The sequence below is a fragment of the Dermatophagoides farinae genome, chromosome 1 (assembly GCF_024713945.1).
Source record: "Dermatophagoides farinae isolate YC_2012a chromosome 1, ASM2471394v1, whole genome shotgun sequence".
Taxonomy (NCBI): Eukaryota; Metazoa; Arthropoda; class Arachnida; order Sarcoptiformes; family Pyroglyphidae; genus Dermatophagoides; species Dermatophagoides farinae.
Window position 1 is genome coordinate 3,756,709 of NC_134677.1, and position 24,341 is coordinate 3,781,049.

Consider the following 24,341-nt stretch of genomic DNA (forward strand, 5'->3'; position numbering starts at 1 on the left):
ATTCTATAGAATAAATAGAGAGATATAGATCTTTGAATATGTATCTGAAGCGCTCACTATGTACGTATGTAATGTAACAACAGAATCGAATTCTCAATTGGGAATTGTCGTTGAAATTTTTCTTTTATGATACTGTTTCATTTTTTTTTAAAAAAAACGTCTTCCATGAAACATAGTGATGTGTTTTTGTTTTCTTTGCGGGTTTGTTTTCTTTTTGTTTCAACATCCCAAAATGAATTCAATTTTAGTGAATCTGGAAAAATAGAATTGAATGGAATGGCAAAAAAATCTGAATTTCAACAAGATTTTTTTTTCTTTCTTGCTTGAATTCAGTAATACTGATATATTGAATCTTTCATTTTTATTTCCATTTCATTCGGAATTTATCACATAAGCGATTTATGATGATTATGAGGAAAAAAAATTTCTATCTCTTGGTAGGATTTATTCAAATCTATCGATACATGGGCCATGATCTGATTCTGAGGCCAAATAGCGTTATAAATCCCGTATATCCATAAGGTAATAATTACATTAAAATGAACGAATGATTCCAATGAGATTTTATTTTTATCAAAACCATATATATCTTCATGACAATGAATATGAGAGATTCGCTTTCCCTTTTCCTCATTATCAATTTGTTTTACAATGAAAATGACAATTTAAGATAGTATTCATTGAATATGTTCAACATTTCAATATTTCATCTATTTTCTCTATTTATAATTTAATTCAATATATAGTTTCCATTTCATCTGAGGCCCAATAATATTACAGCTCGTGTCGAGCTTGAAGGTGGACCAGAACGATCAACAATGTATATAACATCATTATATTTTACAATGACCTGTATGACCAGTGTTGGTTTTGGTAATGTTGCGCCTGAAACTGATAATGAAAAAATCTTTACCATTTGTATGATGGTCATTGGAGGTATGTATTACAATTTTTATTATTCAAATGGAAAAATATTTTATTCATACATGTTCATACTCAAATTAGATTTTTTCCTTATTTTTCATCATTTTTCATTTTTTTATCATTTAGATTCAAAACACACATATTTAGGCATATATACAATAGTTTTTCATTATTTTTTTCCTTATATTAACCAAATAAAATATTTTCATATAGCACTGAAATCGAATCAGTATTTTAATTTTGTTTGGCTTTCTATTCAGATATGCATTCAATGAATGAATGTTTGAACGTTTGGGCAAACATTGAACCGACAGAAAATTTTTTAATTTCCGTTTTGTTTGGTTATATCCTTTTTCTGAAAGATGCTACTAAATCTTAGAACTAAAAATAATTGGAATCGAATTGATTTTTTTTCGGGAATTTGTACGGAAACGAATAGCCGTTAGGAAATTCTGGTTTTAATGTTTTCATCGCTTTGGCCATTGACATTCATCATTTATTTTTGTTTGAGAGTAGAGCAGTGTGATGGAAAAATCTAGAGAGCAATACTCAACGCCTATAGAATTTTGTCAAAAAATTGGGCAAACATTCTTAAATTTCCTTTTTCTTGATGATGTCGATGTTTTAGCAAATGAAATGATTGATAATTTATGTAAAATAATTGATTTATCTTAATAGTAATTACAGTAGTATGACAGATTTTGTATAGCGAGAATCATTAGTTTGTTTAAACCATTATGATCATTATCTCTTATTCATGATTTTGAATTTGTTTGGAAATAAACCAATAATAACTCATCTTGACTCATTTGATTATGATTAATTGCCTTTTACTTATTGCTATTGTTATTCTTTTCTATATTGTATAATTTGTATAAATCGACTGGATCACTTGCCGATTTGATCAAAAGCCCTATTGTATGCAACGATATTTGGTCATGTAACGACCATCATACAACAGATGACCAGTGCCACAGCGAAATATCATGATATGTTGAACAATGTTCGAGAATTCATGAAACTACACGAGCTTCCAAAAGCATTAAGTGAACGTGTCATGGACTATGTAGTGTCCACATGGGCTATGAGTAAAGGAATTGATACGAAAAAAGTATTAAGCTATTGTCCTAAAGATATGACCGCCGATATTTGTGTCCATCTTAACCGGAAAGTGTTCAATGAACATCCTGCATTTCGATTAGCCAGTGATGGTTGTTTACGCGCAATGGCCATGTATTTCTCTATGGATCATAGTGCACCCGGTGATTTATTATATCATGTTGGTGAATCAATCGATTCATTGTGTTTCGTCATTTCCGGATCATTGGAAGTGATTCAAGATGTAAGTGCAATTTTTTTTTAATTTTTCTTTAACCCTTTTCCATACAACTTTTTACAATCAATTCCATTGTTATAGTTACGATGGTCATCTGAATCAAACTGATAATTTAAATCTGCTTTTTTTTATCATTTTTCATTCCTATTTTTTTCGGTTCATGAAAAGTTTTTCGATCATTTATTTTTTCTCGGTTATTTTTTTTTTATTAATATCGATGCAAACTTTTAACAAACCCGAACTTTTTTTTGCCATTTATTTATTTTCTTGATCGATTTCTTATTTTTTCCACAACATGATCCAATTTATTTCAACATTTAGAATTTTACTTGCATAGTCGATATCATGATCTCGATCATGTAAACATTTACTGCAAAAAGATTCCGTGATATGTCTATAATTTTTTTTCTATTTTTTCTTTGGCCATATTGTAACAGTGAATTTCTTTGCTTTAATAATTCACGCATCGATAACTGAATCATTTTTTTTTTTGGTATCAAAATTGATATTTGTTGTATAGCAGGATTTTTTTTCCTTTGTGTTTTTTAATTACAAAACACTCGAATCAATTGTTCAAATTTTTCTTGTTTCATTTTTTTTTCAAACTAGGACGAAGTGGTTGCCATTCTGGGTAAAGGCGATGTATTTGGCGATGCATTCTGGAAAGAGCCAACCATAGGACAGTCATGTGCCAATGTTCGAGCTTTAACATATTGCGATCTACATGCAATCAAACGTGACAAATTAATCGAAGTACTCAATTTTTATCAAGCATTTGCAAATTCATTTGCAAGAAATCTAGTGCTCACTTATAATCTCAGACATCGGGTATGATGATAATAATAAAAATGATGTTAATTTCATAGATTTTTTCTTATAATTATTTTGTTGTTTTAACCGTCAAAATTAGTTAATTTTCCGTAAAGTTGCCGATATAAAACGTGAACAAGAATTAGCTGAAAAACGAAAAAATGATCCACAATTAGATTTAGCTCAAGATCATCTTGTAAGAAAAATATTTTCTAAATTTCGTAAACCTTCCGATGGAGTGCCTTCAACTGGTATACCTAGTCGTCCCGGTTCAAGTGCCCCAAATTCAGCCGATATTGAAAAAGGCTCTGATGGTAAAACAAAACAGCCTCAATCAGAACCTGAATCAAGAGTTGCTTCAGCGTTCAAAGGATCAAAATGGGCTGCTGCATTAGGTCGTGATTCTAGTAATATAAGTCGTGATGCTGAAAAAAAAGCACACGAAGTGGAAAACGCATTGTTTGATCGTGACGATCATAATTTAAATCTGTCAAGAAAAACGGAATTAGTTTGCAAAAAATCTGAACATATACAAGTAGTCAAAGATATTCGTCCACCAACACAGGGCAATAAATGGCCACGAGTTGCTACAGGAGGTAGTGTACGACACGAAACAATTGAAGAAACGGCTGAAGATGAACAAAAAAACAAAACTGGTACCGAGACTGCCGATTCGAATAAAATATTGGTCCAACCAAAAAGTATAAATAGTGCCGATTATCAACAAATTGTGGCCACATTAGTTGATATGCGTATTGATCTGAAATTAGAGATGCAAAAACTTACGAACAAGATTGGAAAGATTGATGAACACATATCGAATATAACTAAAAAATTATCCACGTTGAATATCGATGTTGATGATCATCATTCACCATCAACAGATGCAACAGCCACTAATTTAATATCTAGCACATCATTTTCTGCTCAAACAAAAAATTCTATCAAATCGTTCTCTACGATGGGCCAGAATAGTACGATCGAAGAGGTCGATGAAGAAGCTGTGACAACACCAACATCACCACGATTTTCAGCAACATTAAAACGGATCGATTCGAGTACAAGTAAGACTGCAACAGTAACTGGCAAAGATCATAAAGGATTGACCACAGCGACTATTAGTGGTCAACAACAACAACAACGATCATCTACCCATCATCGTGGTAAAGTTAGCTTGGTAACTGCTGGTGTCAAAAAACATGGTAAATCTAAATCTCATCATCAACCAACATCGGGAGATCCTAGTGCTGGTGGTGGTGGCGATAATGATGACCAAAAGCAGCAACAAAAGAAATTATTAGCTGATGATGATATGCGTGCAATATTGGAAAATGAAATCGCACAACAAGACTTGGATAATACTGATGAAGATCAAGATATGACAAGTAAACTATAGCTGCAAATTCAATTTGTCTACCAAATAAAAAATGCTTTTCATTTTGTAATCTTTGCCTTCTTTAATAATATATAATTAATGATTTTTCAATCTCAAGAGCCATCACATCAGCATCTTCGATCGATTTCCATTGATCTTTATATATAACAAACAGACATTCAATTTTTTTCAAAAGATTTTAAATATAATCATCATATTTACTCATCATCACCATTCAATCACAACACACACGATTATTATATCAAATCTCACACGAAAAGAATTCCAAATCGACATTCAATATAATCGGAAATTATTTTGTGAGCCATGTTCGTGTTCAGTATTCCAACAATAAGAATAACAATATTTTATCATTTCTTTCTTTTTTTTTGAGCGAAAAGCCGTTAAACTCAACTTTGACCACTTTCATCATCATTATCATCAACCGAATGTGCATCTGGTCCAAACCGAATTTTTATCCCATTATGAATAAATTGTTTTTTCTCTCTTTGTTTCTTTATTATCTCTCTCTCTCACACACACACACACACATACATGCTGTCAGCTCCGTCTTTCACAAACAAACACATAAATACACAAAAATTCATAAGCTTCAAACATTGTTAATAATTTCATTTTTTATTTTAAAAAAATAAATTTTAGCTCTAGTCATATCTGTTCATACGCAACACAAATAACCATTTTATGATCTCTCTTATTCTATTGTGATTTGTGATCCACAACTCATGTTTCTTTATCTTTTTTTCCTCAAATGATGCATTGTATTGAAATGTTTTTTTTGTAATCAAATAATAAACTTGATACTTTTATCACAAATCTTGGTTTTAAGTTTAACAAATTAATACAAATGAAAAAAATTGTATAACATGAATTTTAATGATTGATTGTATGAAAATGAATTAAACATATCAAAACAAAAATTAAACAGCATCTCCTTTTGGATGAACAAATCCTTTCTCAATAATCAATGATTTCGAAACATCAACATTAGTAACATTGATTGAACTGTCGGAAATTTGGCCAACAGTTGTGATTGGTTTGTTTGACATGGATGTAACAGCAACACTAGGTTCATTCTGATTTACCGACGATGTAGTCGTTGATGGTGTTTGATTGATTGAATTCTGTAGCAAACATAATACGTTTTTCGGTGTGACTAGATTAGATGAAGTATTATGCATGGCTTCCTCATCATTCCTGTTAATATTTCTTTTTTTCAAGTACTGACTATAATTGGAAATTTGAACAATTTGTGATTGTGAGGATACGATCAAAGAGCCTTTGGCATCTTTCGAATCTTCGATACCTGTTGATACAATGGACAAATAAATAAATAGTTCAAGTAAAATTAGACAAGAAATTACCTCGATCACTTGATTCACTTTTAGTCAGACGAACAGAGGCGAAATTCATTTCGGGAACATTACCGCTACTACCGGTACATACTTCATTGCAACGATTACGGATTCTATTAAAAAAGCATGGAAATTTAATTATAAGATGAAATGAAACTAAAATTTTCATTACTTATTGAAAAATCCAACAATAGCTCGTTTAAACATTGAAAAACTGAGCGATGGTCCGATTATTTGATTAAGAGGAGTAGATGTCTCCGAAAACGAAGTTGTTAAGGGAGAAACATAGATGGGATAGCCAATCGGTTGATCACAGGATGAATTGATTATATTACGCAACACTTGTTTAGCATTCTGTATAGAACCTCGTTCAGGATTTCGATTTCTATATTGAAATGATATGAAATTAATTATTAACAAATTATGATGACAAATTGAGCTGTATACCGTAAAAAGATAAGCTCCTGTTGTTGTCCGGCCCAAAGACCTCTAACGCATTCGCGATTTATCTAAATTAGAATGGAATATTAAAATTTGAAGTAATTTCATATGGTTTTGCAGCTTACTTTGATTATGCGAAAATTCAAGAATCTTTTGTTGAGCATGATCACTTTATACTGATCGGTACCTTCGTCAAAAACATGACGTAAAGCCAATAATGATGGTACATTCGATAATATGGCTTTACGCCAAATAGGATCGGCTTCGTGTGAGATAACAATTGATTTATGGTATTGTGTGATAGCATCGAATAATGTTTTCGGATGTTCATAAATATATTCTTCATAGAATTGATCTTGATGAAGCTTCAACGACATCCGGATACTTGGTGATACTACTTTGTCAAGAAAATCAATGTCCTGAAATACCCATTCATCACGTGAACAATGAATACGAAAATCTCCCTTGAACAAAGCATGAAAACCATAAAGAAAAAATTCTACATTCATTAAGGCTGAATTATGATGTGATGCAGTTCCGAGTGCTCGCCGACCAAGCAAACTTAAACCCATACATAATGATAAAGCTGATTCTTCATTGTTACGAACACTTTCTGACTGAGAAGGATGAACACCGTTTATGATACAATAATTAATCCAATCAAAATATGTGGCATGAAAACTCGAGCGAGTTATACCAGATTCCATAACATCATAATCTTCATCAATATTGTAATTAAATGTAGGATCAAGATCAACAAAATCTTTTTCATTCAAATAGCTGAGTGATTGTTTAATGTCTTCATTTTCGATCCATTTAACAAAGTTTTCGTTTGTGACGACAAAATAGATGATAGATTTAACATAATAAGTGATCAGTGCTTTACGAAGATCATATGGCTGAAGAATGGTGGATGCAATATGTTCCGATATAGAATAGCCTTCAAGTACATAGTTTGTATGTGTAACTTCCCACGATAGCCAACGTTGATTGAAAGCTGCATTGATCGATAAGACGCCATTTACACAAATCGATTCACAGCAACAGCAGCCATCAAAATCACTGACATTTTCTGTGATGGCTTCAACTTCACGTTGTTGACAATATGTACCGCGGAATTCCAAGCCACGAACTTGGAAAGTAACGAAGCCATTGCCTAATTCAATAATATGAACTAAACAATTTAGATTATCACTTGCCAGAACAAAACAATCGCCTTGTGATACATCGCCCCAACGGCCTAATATCAGATCCCCATATAATGAATGTTGTAATGAACGGGTAAGATGTTCATAGAAAATTGAATTCAAATTATTATCATCGGAACCAATTTGAGCTTTGTCGATCTGAGATGCAAGTCTGGTATTTGAATGATCTACACGTTTTGTACTGATTAATGAATAGATTAAATCGACGAAAGACAATATATACAAATTAATTTTACTAACTTGTAATCACGTTCCCAAAATTTTATCGGCCTTACGTATGATGTGAAAAATATTGCACTACCAAGAATTGGTTGAAGAGGTGCTGAAAGCAATGATGAAACAAATATTTGAACCATTAGTAGAGCAGAATCTAGAAAGCAATAACATTGAATAATTTCAATAAAAACACGGGTTTTTCAACAACATACGAGGTACACTGAATGGCTGAGCAAAAGCATGGAATGCCGAGCCCCAGGTTATCTGCCATGGAGCAACATAAGTGATGACAAAACGAAATTTGAGCAAAAAATCGGTAATCTAGATTTGTAAATAGTTAAATGTAATGATTAATGAACAAATAAAATTATTATTTTAGCAAATACCTTGTAGTAGATAAATGACATGATGAAAAAATTCATAAGGAATATATTGTCATGATTGTTTATAAATATTCGAAAATCATAATAAAAAAACAAATGTGTGAATATAACGATTATATAATTGTTTGATGGATCATTGAATGAACTTCGCAAACACTTGAATCCGAAAATGACCAATAACAACATGCCAACATTATTACCATAATTTTTTATCAACAATGGACAATCGGTGGTAATGTATGATAAAAATAGTAATGGATAAAGAATGTTCTTTTCAATTAACCATAGCCAAGCTTGTAATTTTTCGAACCACATATTTTTGGCCGGTTCTTGTACTTCGAATTTTTTATATTCAGCTGATTTACAGATTGGACTCGAAAACAATAACCATGGTAATTGTTTACGGAATTGTGGTATAAGATAATGAACGATAAAACTCCAATATACAGCCAAACCGGTTATGTAATCATTGAAATATGGCTGCAATTTGAATATCGAACTTACATGAACACTGAACACGCTAATCGTGACAAATATACAGGTGATAAAATCGGATTCAAAACGTGAACAGGCAACTTTTTTCAATTTTTCTGGCAATGGATCAATTAATACATCATTTGATTTTTTCATCATCATCGAGGTAGCAATATGTTTATCTGTATCGCTACGATTCAAATTTGTAGAATTTGATTTAGATTTTGAATTGGTTATTAAACTGATGAAGAAATTCTTGATAGTCATGAGGAATTCATAGATTACATTCCATAATAATGATGGATCACTTGAAGAACGACTAAGTAGGTAACTCATGGCAGCTAGTATTCCACAGAACACAGAAAAAGTTGTTCGTTGTGTTTCTCTCAGATTCAATAGATGAGCGCACAAATAAAGAAAGGCGATAGCCAGAATACTTCGAGAGATTGAATATATAGCCGATATCATTCCCATGGTAGATGCTGTACCGCCAAACAAATGTATATCGATATGTTCAAATATGTACATTACAAAAGTATTGCATTGAGGTAATAAGCCAAACATGAACAATAAAGGAAATATCAATATAAATGTTTGTGCAATATTGCTGATTGTCAAGAACAAATCACGGTTAATTAGATTGAAACCATACATTTCAAAATGAATATTCTCCATTCGTGGTGAGTAGTTATTGTAACAATCATTTGATAAAAGAATGATTGCACTGACCAAACAGAAATAGATTGGACGGCTATAGATGGCTATCCTGTTGAAACCATGTGTAGGTGATGCAGCGTCCGGTTGTACACTCTAGAAAATAAAGAAATTATTCACGATAAACAAGATAATATTCTATAACAATAGTAACGAACCTTTAACAATGTATAATGAGAGCCAGCAACGACAAAACAAAAGACAAACAAACGAATATCATGGAAAAATTCTTTATTCAACAGAATAGCTGTAAACACTGCAACTGCGATGGACAACAATATCGAACATATCAATTCACAGGTAGTAATATTACGGTCCAAAAAGGCCAACAATGCTAATCGATCAAATCGAATTTTCACCGTTTTGATTTTCAATAAGTTCACTTCATAATAGTAGGCAGGTTTCAATTGTTGTTGTGATCGTTGAAATGAATGTGAAAAGGATTGATTATTTAATGAGCTTATGAAATCTGAAGCGATCGATAGTGCGAAACCTCTTGATGCGTCAGAGTTTGGATCAAACACTAAAAAATAACATTTGAGTAAAGATTCGATTGAACTAAATGAGCAACACTTACTTGAAATTGGATCAAAATACATTTGTCGTTGATTTGTTTGAATTGAATCTGGTGTCTGCGATGAATGATTATTATTGAATAGAAACAAGTTGTCCAATTTATTTATATCACGAATCGTTGTGATCGAATCAATATTATTGTTATTATTATTATTCGAATTTACACTAAGATCTAAAAGAGGATTGTTGAGATAGAAAATTGAAGTAGAAGGTATCAATGCATTACTAGATTTGAATTTTTCATTTGGATTATCCATCATCGGCATCGCAGTGTGCGTCTGTGTTGTTGTTGAGGTAGCTGTCGATGAAAGTTTAGTAAACGGATTCGGAGGACATAATCCTTTAGCTAATCCTGTGCTATTCTCATCGAATGTATATGTAAACCAATTTCCGTGTTCATCTTGAAACACGTGTACAGCACCAACCGTCGTATCTTCATGTGATGTGGCAAAATGAGTACCGGGAGTTGTAAGGATTTCGTTGATAATATTGGGTGAATTACTTGAACATACGATCGAATTTTTCGATGATTCACCATCACGAATCGAATTTGAACGGGAATAAGTCTTTGACTCTGGATCATTCAAGCGGGATCCTAATTCGCCATAATCATTGAAAGCTTTCATTGACGTTGAATTATTATTATCACATGCAGCAATAGACCGTAGTTGAGCCCGTAAATTCTTAGATTTATTTTGCAAATTCAAAGATGATAAATTTTCATCTGCTACACAATCACATGTTGTTTGATATTTTTGAGCTTTAGATGAAGATGATGGGTATTTGTTTCGAAATCTTTTTCGTTCCACAATTCGATGAGAGATGCCCGATGATGTAGATGGATAGTTTATAGGGTAGACAACATTGGACGGATCAAAGTTTTCATGCTTGATGCCATCACCACTGATCATCGATAAGGGTGAACTAGATGATGAAGAAGGAAATGATGATGAATCTGAATGACGATGATATAATTGAAAACGATTTGACAATGGCCGAACAGTGCCAGCAGCGGTCTTTGTTTCATTATCATCTTCATCCGAAGTGTTCAACAGAACCATACTTGGTTTTATGCGATTTCGTCTATCTAATTCATGATAAATGCTTTTATGGGTCCAGTCGGAACGGCCACTAGTAGTCGAGGATTTGGAACGTTTTCGGGAGCTGTTTGACGAAAACCGAGTCTTACGCATCGGTTGTTTGGACATTTTTTTCGCCGATATTGTTGTTAGGACAGTTGTTTTAATTGCTTTGACTGAATCATTCGTACACAATGATATTTCACTTTCATCACCATCTTCGCTTGAATCACAATCTTTTTTAATATAGGCACTGCTACAAGTTGTAGATAATTGTTTTTCATTTTGATTCTCTTCGATACGACTCATTTTGTTTGTTATGCCTGTTTCTTCTGATTGAAATGATTTCAACGACTTTTGATGATATTTCGAACTTCTAACCATTTCCTGGTTAGCGTCTTTAGTGTTGAATTTACTTTTATCTAACGGAACGGACTTATCTACACTGTCCGTTTTTGAATTGATTATTTCCAGGCTGACAGGGTGTGATGGAGGCATGGCCAATGTTCGTGAATGTTCTGATCGTTTAATTGTTTCAATTTCACTTCGTGCACGCCGAAACGTGTGCATTTGTTGTTGCTCACATTTGTTTATATTTTCCAATATGCCAATTGAATTGTTCGAGGAATTGCCTTTATTATATATTGCTGTTATGTTTGATAATGATGTATCAGATGTAACAACTGGAGTCACTTTTATTGCTTCATTTGATATTTTTCGAGGTAATTCTTTTTGTTCATTCGAATCAACATATGGTTCATCTTCACTTTTAAACAACAATGATAGATTACCGAAAGAGGAATCCGATTCGTTATGATGAACATCGGCTTTCAGATCGATTGTCTTTGATGTGATTTCATTGGAACAATTATCATCGGTTGCTTCGATTCGTTTCTTTATCGAATCCATATCGTTAACTATTTTATTGGAGTTAATATTTTCCTCTTTCTTTGATGGTCGATCATTATTTATTTGTGAATTATTCGAAATTGTAACCATTTCTAGAGTTTCTTTTTCCCCACTCACCGATTCGGCATCACCATTGTTAATTAAATAATTCGTAACAGGATCTTGAAAAGATGATGCAGTTTCATCTTTAATACATTTGCCAGTATCGAAAACTCGATGGAAATATTCATTGATCGATTTGATAACTATGAATGCGAGTGCAATAAATAAACAATATAGCATCCATGATATCCATGTATTGAGAAAAATATAATTAACGAATGGAAAGCACAAGAATATGAGCCATATGTACAGATGGAATAGATTGGAGAAATGTGATTGTTTTTTATCATAATACCAGCCACCGGTTAATGATGCCCAAACACCTTCTGTCAGTATGGATACGGCTTGTAAGCCCATCATATCAATTCAATCATCCAAATGGAATTAATTGCCTAAGGAAAAAAAACTAGAGATACAAAAGGAATTTCGATAAGGTAAAATGAGTAACGAAACCAACCTGTAGATGATTGATGATTATAAATTCGTTTTGGACATAATGCACTTGTAGCATTAAATTATATCACAGATGATAGCCGTTGAAATAAAATTGTTGCCAAACAAAAATGGTTTTTATTCTTTTTTATCAATATATTTATTAATTATGTTGATTTGACGACGGTTGACAACAACAACAACAACAACAACCAAACCATAAAATCAAAATACAAGAAAATTTCCCAGTATTCTTGATGCGAGCTCAAATTCCAGAATCTTCCCTTGAATACTGCAGCATGTTCACATGGCATGCATGCATTCAACCACATTGTCTTTCCGTTAACAGCCAGTTAATTTTTGTTCTCGTCTTTGTTCAGGTAAAATCATGTTTTAAATAAATAAATTAATAGTTTAAGATTGAAAAATTTTTAATGATGAAACCTTGGAGATATGAGTAATTCTAATGATTACATATAACTTCCTTGGATGTCTGATATTTAGAATAACCTTTAATATAAAACTAAATATTTTTGATCATTCTTGGTACATAACTTAATGAATTTTTTTTCACTCTTTTGTCACAGTAAATCTCAAACGAAAAACTTTATCTAAAATCCTTCACTATAATACAAAAATGATGGGTAAGTTTAACTTTTAAGTTGGTAGTTTATTTTTATTTAGAAATTATTATAAATGATGATGTATACATGACTCCAATTGATCCTAATGAATTTGTTATTGAAATAATGAAATTAAATGAATTTGTTTAATTACTGATTTTATTCCATTGATTATCATGATCATTAACACTTTATTGGAAATTCTTAAACTGAAATTTTTTTTTCTTTTTATCTTGAATACAGGCTATTAATAAATCGTTTTATTGGTATTTGATTGACAATTTTTAAGAAATTCTTGGCCTTTATAATAAATGGAATGATTGTTACAAATAAATAAAATGTTTGTTTTTTTTTTCATTATCAAATTTCACTAAAAAAATTTCAACGCCTACGATATATATTTTATAAATGGCCAATTTGGATTGATTCAATGTCAATAGTATTTTCAATTTGAAGTCGATTAATTACTAACTAGAATGTAATTAAATGTTTCTATCATCAATATACATTCGTTTTAAAAATCAGTTAACTGTTATGGCCAATAATAATATACATCCTACGATTTAAATGCTATTGTATTGGAATCTATATTAAGATTTTCTTGTTTTATGATCGATCCTGTTTTGGTAATTTTCCATCATTGTTATCATTGTAAATTCGTCATTGGTGCTGAAATGACGACAATCAATTCCACCATATGAACTACCATTTCTGGATATGTTTGATTCATTTGTTTGTTTTGTTCATTTTCGATATTACTCAATGTATCCTATAGGTGGATCTATTGTATTAATTTAAATTCGAACAAATAATAAAATAAAAATTTCATTCGTCACTCAAACAAAAAAAAACAATGTTTATTTGATTTGAATACCGAAAGAGCTGTATCCTTACCATAATGTTCTCGATGACCATTTGTGGTCACCGAAAATTTCTCGATGATATGAAAAAAAAATCATCTTTAATGTTTGTTTATGTGTATGTTTACTCATTTACAATCAACGTGTAATGATGGTCTACGACAGCCTACGCTATTTTCCAGATCATCATTTTACCGCAATATTAGGAACATAAAAAATAATGAACGACAATGACCATATAATTCGCCTTGATTTCTATGTTGTATTCACATCAACATACATCGTACATATGAAATTGAAAAGAGAAAGAGGTTATAGACAATCGTTCCAAAAGCAAAGGAATAAACAGCAATGTAACACGGGTCTGTATAGCTCGAACGATTCGTTAATCGACCAAGCAGCAGGTGCTTACCTTAATGATTTATTTTTTCGTTCATGTTATGAATTTACGTGTTTGTATTTACAAATGAATGATTTAGTTGACCGATTGACTAAATTGAATGACCAAACTTATTGAAGAGGATTCACGGTGCCACAACAAAAAGTCTTCATTATAAGTGACTATTATGATTCCACCGAGATTTGAATTTTTAATTGTGTTTAATAAGATTAGATGAAAAATAAGCACTGGATTAATCGAATGGGAAATTGTCCGCTCACATTTTGTCCGCCGTCGGATAATCGTCGTGATGGTCATTATCGATTTCGTCCATATAAACCATCGCCAGATGATTGGGCAAGTACGGGCCGTTATGCTGCTGAAACGCCAAGTAATTTGAATTGTATACATGTATTATGAATAATATGTTTCTCTGTGATGTTTGATAGATGCTGGCGATCTAGTCGTTCATAGTGTGAATTTTTTAATTAATAACAATTCTCGTCTTCACAAGACGGACAAATATTTTCTCAGCCGTCGTTCAATCAGTCCGAAATTAATTGTTCGTCGTGGTCAGCCATTCGAATTACGAATCACGTTTGAACGTCGATTTCGTTATAGCGAAGATGTCGTCAGTTTCGTTTTCATCGTTAAAGGTAAATATGATTTGTATGGTTTTTATCCATAAATATTTTCTCTATTTTCTAATTAAACCAGATGAAATGAATCCAACTTATAGTAATAGAACCGAAGTTATAGTACCGATTCTTGATGAACGAAATGCACGCAGACTTTCGTTAGTTTCTGAAAGTAGATGGAGCGCTCGTATCGTTTCGGTCGAAAATCGAACAATGGTTGTCGAGATAAATAGTTCAGTCGATGCTATCATCGGTGAATATCGAATGGTCATCGATACCAGATCTCCTAATCGTATTGATGATTCATATTTTTCCAATCCAATTTCCGAATCATTCTATATGTTATTTAATCCCTGGAATCGAAGTATGTTTGCTATTATTTTAGATCTAATGAATTCATTTGATTTATTTCATTTCAAAGATGATAGTGTTTATATGAAGGATAGATTCTGGAGAGAAGAATATATCCTAAATGATCAGGGAATCATTTGGAGAGGAACACATGATCAAATGAAACCAACACATTGGAACTTTGCTCAGTTTGAAGAGAATATTCTAGAAGCTTGTCTTTATGCCTTGGCTAATATTGGCAAATTAAAACCGGCTGATCGGTAAATTATGATTTTCATTGAAATTTCATACTAATTTTTTTCACTATGCCAATCAGCAATGATCCTATTAAAGTATGTCGCCATATTGGTGCTATTGTCAATAGTGTTGATGATAAAGGTATCGTAGTTGGTAATTGGGATGAAAAATTTTATGGCGGAACACCACCGACCGATTGGCATGGTAGTGATGCCATTCTTCAGAAGTATTATCGTACAAAAAAATCTGTCAAATATGGTCAATGTTGGGTGTATTCGGGAGTTACATGTACAAGTATGCTTTTTTAATCGTATAAATGTAACATTCTATTTCACATTTGAATCATGATAATTATTAGTTTGCCGTTGCATTGGGATACCATGTCGTGTGGTCACAAATTATTTGTCAGCACATGATACTAATACTAGCCTCACTGTTGATCGTTTTTTCGATGAAAATGGTGATCCGATCGAAAAATTGAATAAAGATTCTATTTGGAATTTTCATTCATGGGATGAAGTTTGGATGACCAGACCGGATCTCTCTGCTTCGAGCGCATACGATGGTTGGAATCTAATCGGTATACAAAACAAAAATCTTGTTCGTGTTCTTGATTTAATCGCCATTCCATTTTCCAGATGCAACACCACAAGAACCATCGGATAATTTATATCGAGTTGGACCGACTAGTGTCGAAGCGATCAAATACGGAGAAGTGGCTAAAGCATATGATGGATTCTTTGTCTATGCCGAAGTGAATGCCGATGAAGTTTATTGGCTTTATAGAGATGATAAAAAACCATTGAAACTTATTACACAGCTTACAGAAAGGTAGATGAGTTTTGATGATCTGAATCCAAATTTAATTATTTACTTTCGTTTCAAAGTATTGGAGTGAAAATTGTCACGAAATCATTACATAAAAATCAAACCATAGACATAACTGAGAATTATAAACACAAAGAAAGTTCAAAAGCAGAACGTGAAAGCATGATAAAAGCATTGAAGATGACCAAAAGTAATTTCAGTCGTTATTATCTAAATGAAAAATTTGAAGATGTTCGATTTGAATTGGTGCCATTCGAAAATCGATTGATTGGTGAATCATTCAAGGTTTGTTTGTTTTTCTTTCAACAACAATAATAATAGATGCGTTCTAAATTAAATTTCCTTACTTTTCAGGTACAATTGTCAATGACAAACAAAAGCTACAAAGTTTATACAATCGAAGCAACGATTTCCGTTCGTTCAACAACATACAATGGTGTTTCAACTGCCGTCGTTCGACATGATACAGTCATCAAAACACTTGGCCCAAGAAAATGTATGCTTATTTTTAATTTCAAATTAACAATTCATCTGAAAATCATTGAATTTTTATTTATACAATAGCTCACATCGTAACGACCAATGTCACATATTTCGATTATGAACGACATTTAACCTCACAATCCATATTTAGCATTTCGATAATGGCTAACGTTTTGGAGACGGATTTTCATGTTTGTTCATTTCGGTCAATTTATGCTCAAATTTTGAATTTTATTTTAATTTTATTCAATCAATTTAGTTTTACATGATGGAAGATTATCGTTTACGTTTGCCCGATATCCAAATTGAAATTGAAAGTGATGCTATTGTCAATAGACCATTATCGTGTCAGTTATCGTTCCAAAATCCATTACCTAAGCCATTGACTCATGGTGTGTTTACTGTTGAAGGGCCGGATTTTTCCACAAGAAATCAGGTTAAATTGAAAAAGTAAGTAATTTCAATCCATTTATTCAATTTTTATTTGCCAATATTTTTTTTCAATTCATGTAGAAATGTCCTTCCTAAAGAACAAGCTACATCATTTCTAGTTATCACACCGAAAACATCTGGAGATAAACGTATAACGGCAAAATTTAAATCACGTGAATTAAACGATGTAGATGGATATGTTAATGTTCGTGTATTTGATGATTATGATGATAATAACAATGAATTAGTGGCTGAAACACGTTTTCATTCATCTTCATATGATAATAATAATAATAACATTATATTTAATGATATTCATGATGATTCAAATTGGAATCGTAATTCTATTTCCCGATGATTGAATCCTGTGATTATGTTTGTTAATTAATAAATAGAGGCAATTATCATTGTTATTAAAACACATACAGAGAGATTTGATTGTTTGATATGACGATTTTCGATTATGATTTTCGTAATTTACATTATGTTAAATAGTATCGATCATTGCCTTAGCAGTAATCATATTTTGTGAACAAATTAATGGCAGATGCATGGTCCATAATAACGATGATGATAATTTGCCCATGTGGATACGATTACAGCAATCAATGTTTGTCAATGGTGATATCAACAGATAGAATTGACCGGCAATTAATCCTAATGGATATGCAATGAATATGAGTACGGCTAACCAGAAAAATGTCCAAACACATTGTGTCAATGGTGAATCGGAATTTTGTAGTCCAATATTATTTCGTTGATGGCCACTGGAAGATGCGGCAAGGCTACAATTATTCGGTGTTGGTATATGACATACGAATGGTGTATTACGTCGATTTGTTTCATTCGCATTTGATGATATGTTGGAGAAATCTCTATAAAATGTCAATCATATCGGAACAATAAAATTAAAAATAATAATTTAAATTAGATACGATTGTCTTTGTTGTTGTTATTGTTGTTCGTTAGTAATACAGTAATACCCCGCTTAACGCTGCCCCGTTTAGCGCTGATTCGATATAACGCTGTACAATTACCCTACATTACATTACATTGTTACATCGTATATGAAGGGTAAAAATGCATTATGTAAAGATAGCCCCGCTTAGCGCTGTTTCGCTTAACGCTCAGAATTTTTGGAACGTAACCCCCGCGTTAAGCGGGGTATTACTGTATTAGTAATTTCAATTGTTAATAAAATAAATTTCAAACATTCTTCAAACAATGGGTGTAAAATTATCTGGCAATTGTTGCCAAGTATTTTGCTTATCTCTACAATATTCTTCTGATGATTTTTAGCATAGTAATAATGAAAAAGAGGCACCAATGTAGCCTGAGTATAAAATTTTGCTAAAAGAATGCACCATTTGACAAATTGTTCTTTCATGATCTCTTTTTTTTCGATTCTTGCAATAAGTGAGACGTAAACTTATAGAATGACTAGGGGAATATGAGAATGACTGGCTGTCTATGTGTGAATTCTATAGTGATGATGGTCTGTGATGGTAAAGATGAAAATTTATTTGATACATCATTAACTTTTCATTGTAATAAATTAAAGCTTGCAATGAATGATAATAATGTGTTTTCGTGACATTCTTTATGGAGTAAGAAATTATTGTTGAAAGTTATCATCATTATAAATCAAAAGAATTGCACCTTGTCTCAACGATGGCTGGTACAAGTTTGAGCATTTCGATGAATGGTGTTTGGGGTGTTGTTCACATCAAGTTTTTTTAGGTGGAAAATTACGCCGATATTGAATGATTATCGGCATTCGTTGATGATGACGCAACTTGATTACCGTTATTGTCGTTGTCGTCGTTACTGTTATTACTGTTGCTATTGAATACGGGTGAATCAAAACGATCCAATGTTATTTTCTTGTTGAATATTTTAGCCGTACAGATTTTGGGTAATTGCACAAAATCATAAAATAAAAAGTTCATCAATCTAGGGAATAGATTACACGATTGAAATGGCTGTACAAGTACATATATGATTGTCATCAATGAACTTATGGGTATGACAATCAGAATCAATATGATTAGATAACCGATACTATACAGACATCTTGTCAATGTTGACCACATTTTTGTGGTTCTATGATCGACATTAAGAATCAAATAATATTAATCAATGATAAAAATCGATAATCATATCATTGCTCGATGATGATCAATTTATTTCACACTGACGACGTTCACAAATACTAACATTACAATGATGAATATAACAGTTTTGGGTGTTTGATAAAATGAACATCCACCAACATTGATGTGATTCTTTAAGTCTTTGAAAAATCTTCATCATGAAATTCCGGAATGAACTTGTGTATATTAAATGTTTGAAAGCTGTCAGCAGCCAAATACAACAAACACACACACACACACACAGTGAGAGACAATCCCAAATCGGAATCGAGTGTGTTTAACCGAATTATTCGACTTCTGTATTACCGTCATCATCACCATCATCATCATCATCATTCTCATCGTCATCAGCATAATAACAATGTTTTGTTTGTTCATCATCATTTTTGCTCATTCTTCAAATCAATTTCTAAGAAAAAAAGGCAAAGTTATCTTCACGAATAAACGAATGAACGGGTGTGTAAGATGAATTTCTTTTGACAGATAAACTTTTTCTTCTTTAATAATTTTTTTTTCTGGTTTGTTCATCTACCGCCACAATTGTTTTACGAGAATGGATATTTCTAATCAAATAGAATCATTCATTTGAATGTTATGATTTGTGAATATTTAAATTTATCAAATAGAAAATAAATTAGTGATTATGTTGTGTGAGTTTGTGTGAAACATCATCATCATCATCTACAACTTCGTCGAAAATTCGTTAAATTTGTTTGTTTGGTTGGCAAACTAAAGAAAAAAAAATAAACGAATGAATGTCGTTGCCAACAACATTAAATTGGCAATGAATGAATAGAAAAACACTCGTGTGAATGAATGGATGAGTGGAAATCCGATTATAGCTATGCCAGTAGTTTTGATATATCTCTAAGAAATATATTGCCATTCGATTTAGCAAAATAAAGAAAAAATAGAAAATAGATTTTTCTCTTCTTTTGTTTTTTTTCATCTTCATTTCCAGGATCCTAATGGATAAATTCAAACTTTTTTTTTTGGAATATTCGATTACACATTCTATGTTTACAACAACAACAGCAGCAATGATGACGACGTTGATACTGACAATAAACATAGAAGCAGACAATGAAATATGATCAAAATGATGGATTTTTTTCTGATGGTAGTCCTCATTGCCATCCTATCTCGTATTATAATAATAATAATAATAATGAGGATGATGGTATGGTGACAAACGAATTATTTGTATGTAGAATATTCTTATCCGAATATACAAGAGTAAGAAGGAAAACCTATCAATCTTTGGATAAGACACACAAAATGGTGGTTCCAAAAATGATTCATTTCATTCGCTTTTGCTTAAATGTTTTTTTTGTTTGGTTGTCAATTCTGAGCCTAAAATTAAACTAGATTTACTACCCTCTCTCTCTTAAGCTAGCAATTAACCAACTAAAACTATCAGGGCATATATTATATGAAGATTCTTTTAATGATCATTATAATCAAAAGATGCAAATTTATCCAACAATAATTATCAATATTTAGTAATTTTGCAGAATAATTACTGCAAACTAAACCAGCATATCAGGAATCCAAAAAATCCTGTTGATAATGGCATCACAATTATGTAAATAATCCTAATTGAGATTATTCAGTGGGAGGATGATGATGATCAAAAACAAAAGTTCTTTATGCCTTGAATTTTTATTAAAATCTTGTAATTTGAAATCTAACCTAATTAAAAATAATGATCAATTTACGTAAATGCTATGGTGAAAAAAAAATTGAAAGGTAGAAATAGATTAAAATGAAATATGAAATTCATTCTAATCACCGATATTTTATTTTATTTTGCCACAAAAGAATTCAAGAATTCAAGTGACGAAAACAACAACACAATTGGCCTTGAGCATTTTAGTTTTCAAAAATACAAAATCTCATCAATGTTAAATGAGAGAAAAACAAATATGGCATTAGCAATAGATTTCAAAGAAGAAAATAGGAAGTTGATAGAAATATCTTGCATAAATAAATGATTTCAGGTTATGAAATTCGGCCATAAGTAACTATTTTGATTTATTTAAATGAATGTATAAAAAAACAAAATGATCATGGCCAGACAACATGGGCAGCCAATCAAATCAAAATGGTATGATCATTCGATCTATCAATCAGTTGAAAACCGAAATGATGAAAAAAAAAACAGTTGGACTTTGAATCCATGTCTCTTATTGAAGAAAATATGTGCGAATGATAATAAAAATATGCATAATGCAAAAAAATGCTTGATTATGAAAACTGATTTGCTTCAGTTGCTGTTGGGCGAAGAGAAAAACAAGAAAATTTGATAAACAAACAAGTAAAGTCATTTTGAATTTTGATCAACAAACAACAACAACAACAACAACAACAAAAACAAGAAATGATGGATCAAACGGTAATTCCTGAGGCTAAATTGATCGATGTTCATTCATGGTTAGAGGAGAATGAATCAAATTTTAAGCCTCCTATTTGTAATAAAATGATGTAAGTTCATCATGAAAGAATTAGGAGAATAATTATTGAATATAAATATTATTCTGTCATTATTAATACAGGCATAATGATCAATTGAAAGTATTTTTTGTTGGTGGACCAAATGAACGAAATGATTATCATATTGAACTTGGTGAAGAAGTAAGTATTTATCTGTTGTTGTTGTTGTTTTTTATAAAAATTGCTCAATTTGATAATTGTATGTATCATATGGTCAAGTTTTTCTATCAATTAAAAGGCGATATGTGTTTGAAAGTTATAGAATGTGGTCGAAAAAAATCGATTCATATTCGGCAAGGAGAAGCATTTCTATTGCCAGCGCGAATACCACATTCACCACAACGAAAAGCCAATACAATCGGTATGAAAAAAGATTATAACTGAAATCAATAGTTTTTTTTGATCATCAATCGTTTCAATCGTTGTTACTAAATGATTTTGCAATTTTTCCCTCTTCTCTTTCTCCCCATCCATCCAATTCATCCTTAATATCCAAAAGGAATGGTTATTGAACGACAACGAGAGAATAATGAACTGGATGGACTTCGTTATTATGTTGATGATGACGGTGAAAATATTCTCTATGAACGTTGGTTCCATTGCTATGATTTGGGCACACAATTAGCGCCGCTCATTAAGAAATTTCATGATTCTAACGAATATAAAACGGGAAAACCATCGGAAAGTAAAATCATTCTCTAAATATAAATTGAATCCAAAACGAATTTCAGTCTTATCATTATTATTATTTCAATTTTTTCTCTTTTATATCAAACCAACTTTTTGTTGTTGTTGCTGCTGCTGTTGTTTGCTGATTGTTAATAACTTATAGATTCACGATTGATTGAGGTGCCGTATATGGATGACAACAGAACCGTAAATATTGATCCAATTAGTTTATCAAAATGGTTGCAATGTCATGATGAAGAAATCGATCAAATTGGTCATCGAACATTGTTTGATGAATCCTATGGTTTTACTACACGAGTACAAATTTATGGTGGCGATTTTAAACATTGTATTCGATCCGATAAGAAAGACGATCGATTCGAAATTTTTATATGGCAAATGGTAACCAACCATCTTCTAAAAATATTTTCATGTTTTAATTTGATTCTCTTTTCACTCTCTTCCAATGACAATGATAATAATAATGATATAAGGTGAGTTCGGCCACTATACGATTGGGTCAACAGCCAATAATTCATTTGAAAACGGGAAATAGCTTAAGAATTCCTCCATTTACACGGTATGTAGTTATAATACCAACCATAGTAGTTTTTATAATACCAATATAAAATGTGCCCATTTTGGGTGGGTAAAACTAGGGTTGAATTGGACACACGATCTGGTTGCTATACATTGGTATTGTCAATGCCATCATTATCATCATGAAATAAACTTGGTCCAATCGAATAATGATCGAATTTATTTGCTGATGGCATACCGAAAACTAACCGAACCGAAACAACAATTCAGAATGCTGCTTAGAAACAAATCTCACCTTTATGGCCATTCAACATTTTATGATGATTCAAACACAAACACATACACATACACCTGAATGCATCGAACCAAGGCTTAACAACAACAACCAAAGTGAAATGAAAAATTTGCCGGGATCATTTGAACCTAACCAATATCAATATATGAAGATTCATACAACTGGAATTTGGGAACAAAAATTTAATAATAATAATAATAATAAATACACCCTAATGTCTAATTTATCTTCAAATGGACATAAATCTTGATTATAAGAATGAAATAAACAGAAGCATCAGCAATAATATAACAAATAACAACTGACCAAATTCTTTTTTGTTTTCAAACAAATACCTTCAATATCACTCAAGGTTGTTCTAAATAAAATATAAACCATTATATTTCCAATATCAATTGGAAAATGCATTCAATTCAATTATTTGATCCAACAAACATGAATTGAAGATGTAAACATTTATATTCCTATCAAACCTTTTTTTTCATTACTTAAGATGAGAGTTTCATTAGAAAATTCTTTCATTTCTGGTGAATATAAATTTTGTGAATTAATACATTCATTATCATTATCAGCATAATAATCATCGTCATCGTTCTGATGTTCAATTTGATTTCTAAATTCTTTATTACATTATTCGCAAATAAGTTTTTGTATACACGATGCTCTGTATATTCAAGATATAAACACTCTAGAGACGTTTCAAAATTTAAAAATAAGAAAGTCCAACCTTTTTTTATTTTTATTTTTTTTTCTCTCTCTCTCTCTCTCACTCTACAAGGGAATCTTTATTTTTATTTCATCAATGTTTTCATGTTTAATTCGATCTTTACTTCGATGATGATGATGATGATGATGGTGATGGAATTTGGATTCAAATCAGAAAAAAAACATCACAAACATAATAAGATGAAAACAGAAAATTTAATGAATAACATCAACATAAAATCAAGCAACATGAAATTAAATGAAAATAAAATAAAAATAAAAATAAAAACATAGTCACAC

General features: G+C 31.6%; 5 protein-coding genes across 11 annotated transcripts in view; 3 read left to right on the top strand and 2 right to left on the bottom strand.

Annotated features, from left to right (window-relative positions):
* LOC124492557 (potassium voltage-gated channel protein eag) overlaps nt 1-5,282 on the top strand; it is a 44,611-nt gene extending 39,329 nt beyond the window's left edge. For all 4 annotated transcript variants that reach the window (XM_047055476.2, XM_047055475.2, XM_075729619.1 and 1 more), the window contains 4 exons: nt 747-936; nt 1,836-2,266; nt 2,870-3,088; nt 3,171-5,282. In XM_047055476.2, coding sequence (XP_046911432.1) covers nt 747-936; nt 1,836-2,266; nt 2,870-3,088; nt 3,171-4,466 — 2,136 coding nt within the window. In that variant the 3' untranslated portion in view covers nt 4,467-5,282. The remainder of the gene's footprint in view (nt 1-746; nt 937-1,835; nt 2,267-2,869; nt 3,089-3,170) is intronic.
* A 37-nt stretch (nt 5,283-5,319) lies between these two features.
* Nucleotides 5,320-12,557, bottom strand: LOC124492556 (pecanex-like protein 1). 3 transcript variants are annotated; one of them, XM_047055474.2, is made up of 12 exons: nt 12,381-12,557; nt 10,060-12,315; nt 9,835-10,005; nt 9,416-9,780; nt 8,073-9,353; nt 7,899-8,007; nt 7,711-7,840; nt 6,388-7,651; nt 6,269-6,330; nt 5,994-6,206; nt 5,831-5,934; nt 5,320-5,772 (listed from the first exon to the last, which is right to left on the bottom strand). In XM_047055474.2, exons 2-12 carry the CDS (start codon nt 12,281-12,283, stop codon nt 5,387-5,389), a joined length of 6,309 nt encoding a protein of 2,102 aa, XP_046911430.2. In that variant the 5' UTR covers nt 12,284-12,315; nt 12,381-12,557; the 3' UTR covers nt 5,320-5,386. The 3 variants fall into 3 exon arrangements, with proteins under 3 accessions (XP_046911430.2, XP_075585704.1, XP_075585706.1); XM_075729589.1 differs by having other exon boundaries at nt 9,835-12,315; XM_075729591.1 differs by having other exon boundaries at nt 9,835-12,329.
* A 74-nt stretch (nt 12,558-12,631) lies between these two features.
* On the top strand, nt 12,632-17,631 carry Tg (Transglutaminase). Its single transcript, XM_047055479.2, has 14 exons — nt 12,632-12,735; nt 12,943-12,999; nt 13,222-14,608; nt 14,667-14,873; nt 14,935-15,219; nt 15,277-15,466; nt 15,523-15,737; nt 15,802-16,023; nt 16,082-16,274; nt 16,331-16,556; nt 16,626-16,767; nt 16,836-16,945; nt 17,014-17,204; nt 17,268-17,631. Exons 3-14 carry the CDS (start codon nt 14,452-14,454, stop codon nt 17,542-17,544), a joined length of 2,415 nt encoding a protein of 804 aa, XP_046911435.2. The 5' UTR covers nt 12,632-12,735; nt 12,943-12,999; nt 13,222-14,451; the 3' UTR covers nt 17,545-17,631.
* LOC124492560 (uncharacterized) lies at nt 16,762-20,078 on the bottom strand. 2 transcript variants are annotated; one of them, XR_006959041.2, is made up of 3 exons: nt 18,846-19,024; nt 17,613-18,061; nt 16,762-17,551 (listed from the first exon to the last, which is right to left on the bottom strand). XR_006959041.2 is itself a non-coding variant. In XM_047055481.2 (2 exons), the coding sequence occupies exons 1-2, from the start codon at nt 18,878-18,880 to the stop codon at nt 17,674-17,676; spliced, it is 423 nt and encodes a 140-aa protein (XP_046911437.2). In that variant the 5' UTR covers nt 18,881-20,078; the 3' UTR covers nt 16,762-17,673. The 2 variants fall into 2 exon arrangements, 1 of the variants encoding a protein (XP_046911437.2); XM_047055481.2 differs by having other exon boundaries at nt 16,762-18,061; nt 18,846-20,078.
* A 1,534-nt stretch (nt 20,079-21,612) lies between these two features.
* On the top strand, nt 21,613-23,748 carry LOC124492559 (3-hydroxyanthranilate 3,4-dioxygenase). Its single transcript, XM_047055480.2, has 7 exons — nt 21,613-21,823; nt 21,895-21,973; nt 22,052-22,193; nt 22,332-22,517; nt 22,665-22,903; nt 22,996-23,081; nt 23,161-23,748. The coding sequence occupies exons 1-7, from the start codon at nt 21,720-21,722 to the stop codon at nt 23,225-23,227; spliced, it is 903 nt and encodes a 300-aa protein (XP_046911436.2). The 5' UTR covers nt 21,613-21,719; the 3' UTR covers nt 23,228-23,748.
* The last annotated feature ends 593 nt before the right edge of the window (nt 23,749-24,341 follow it).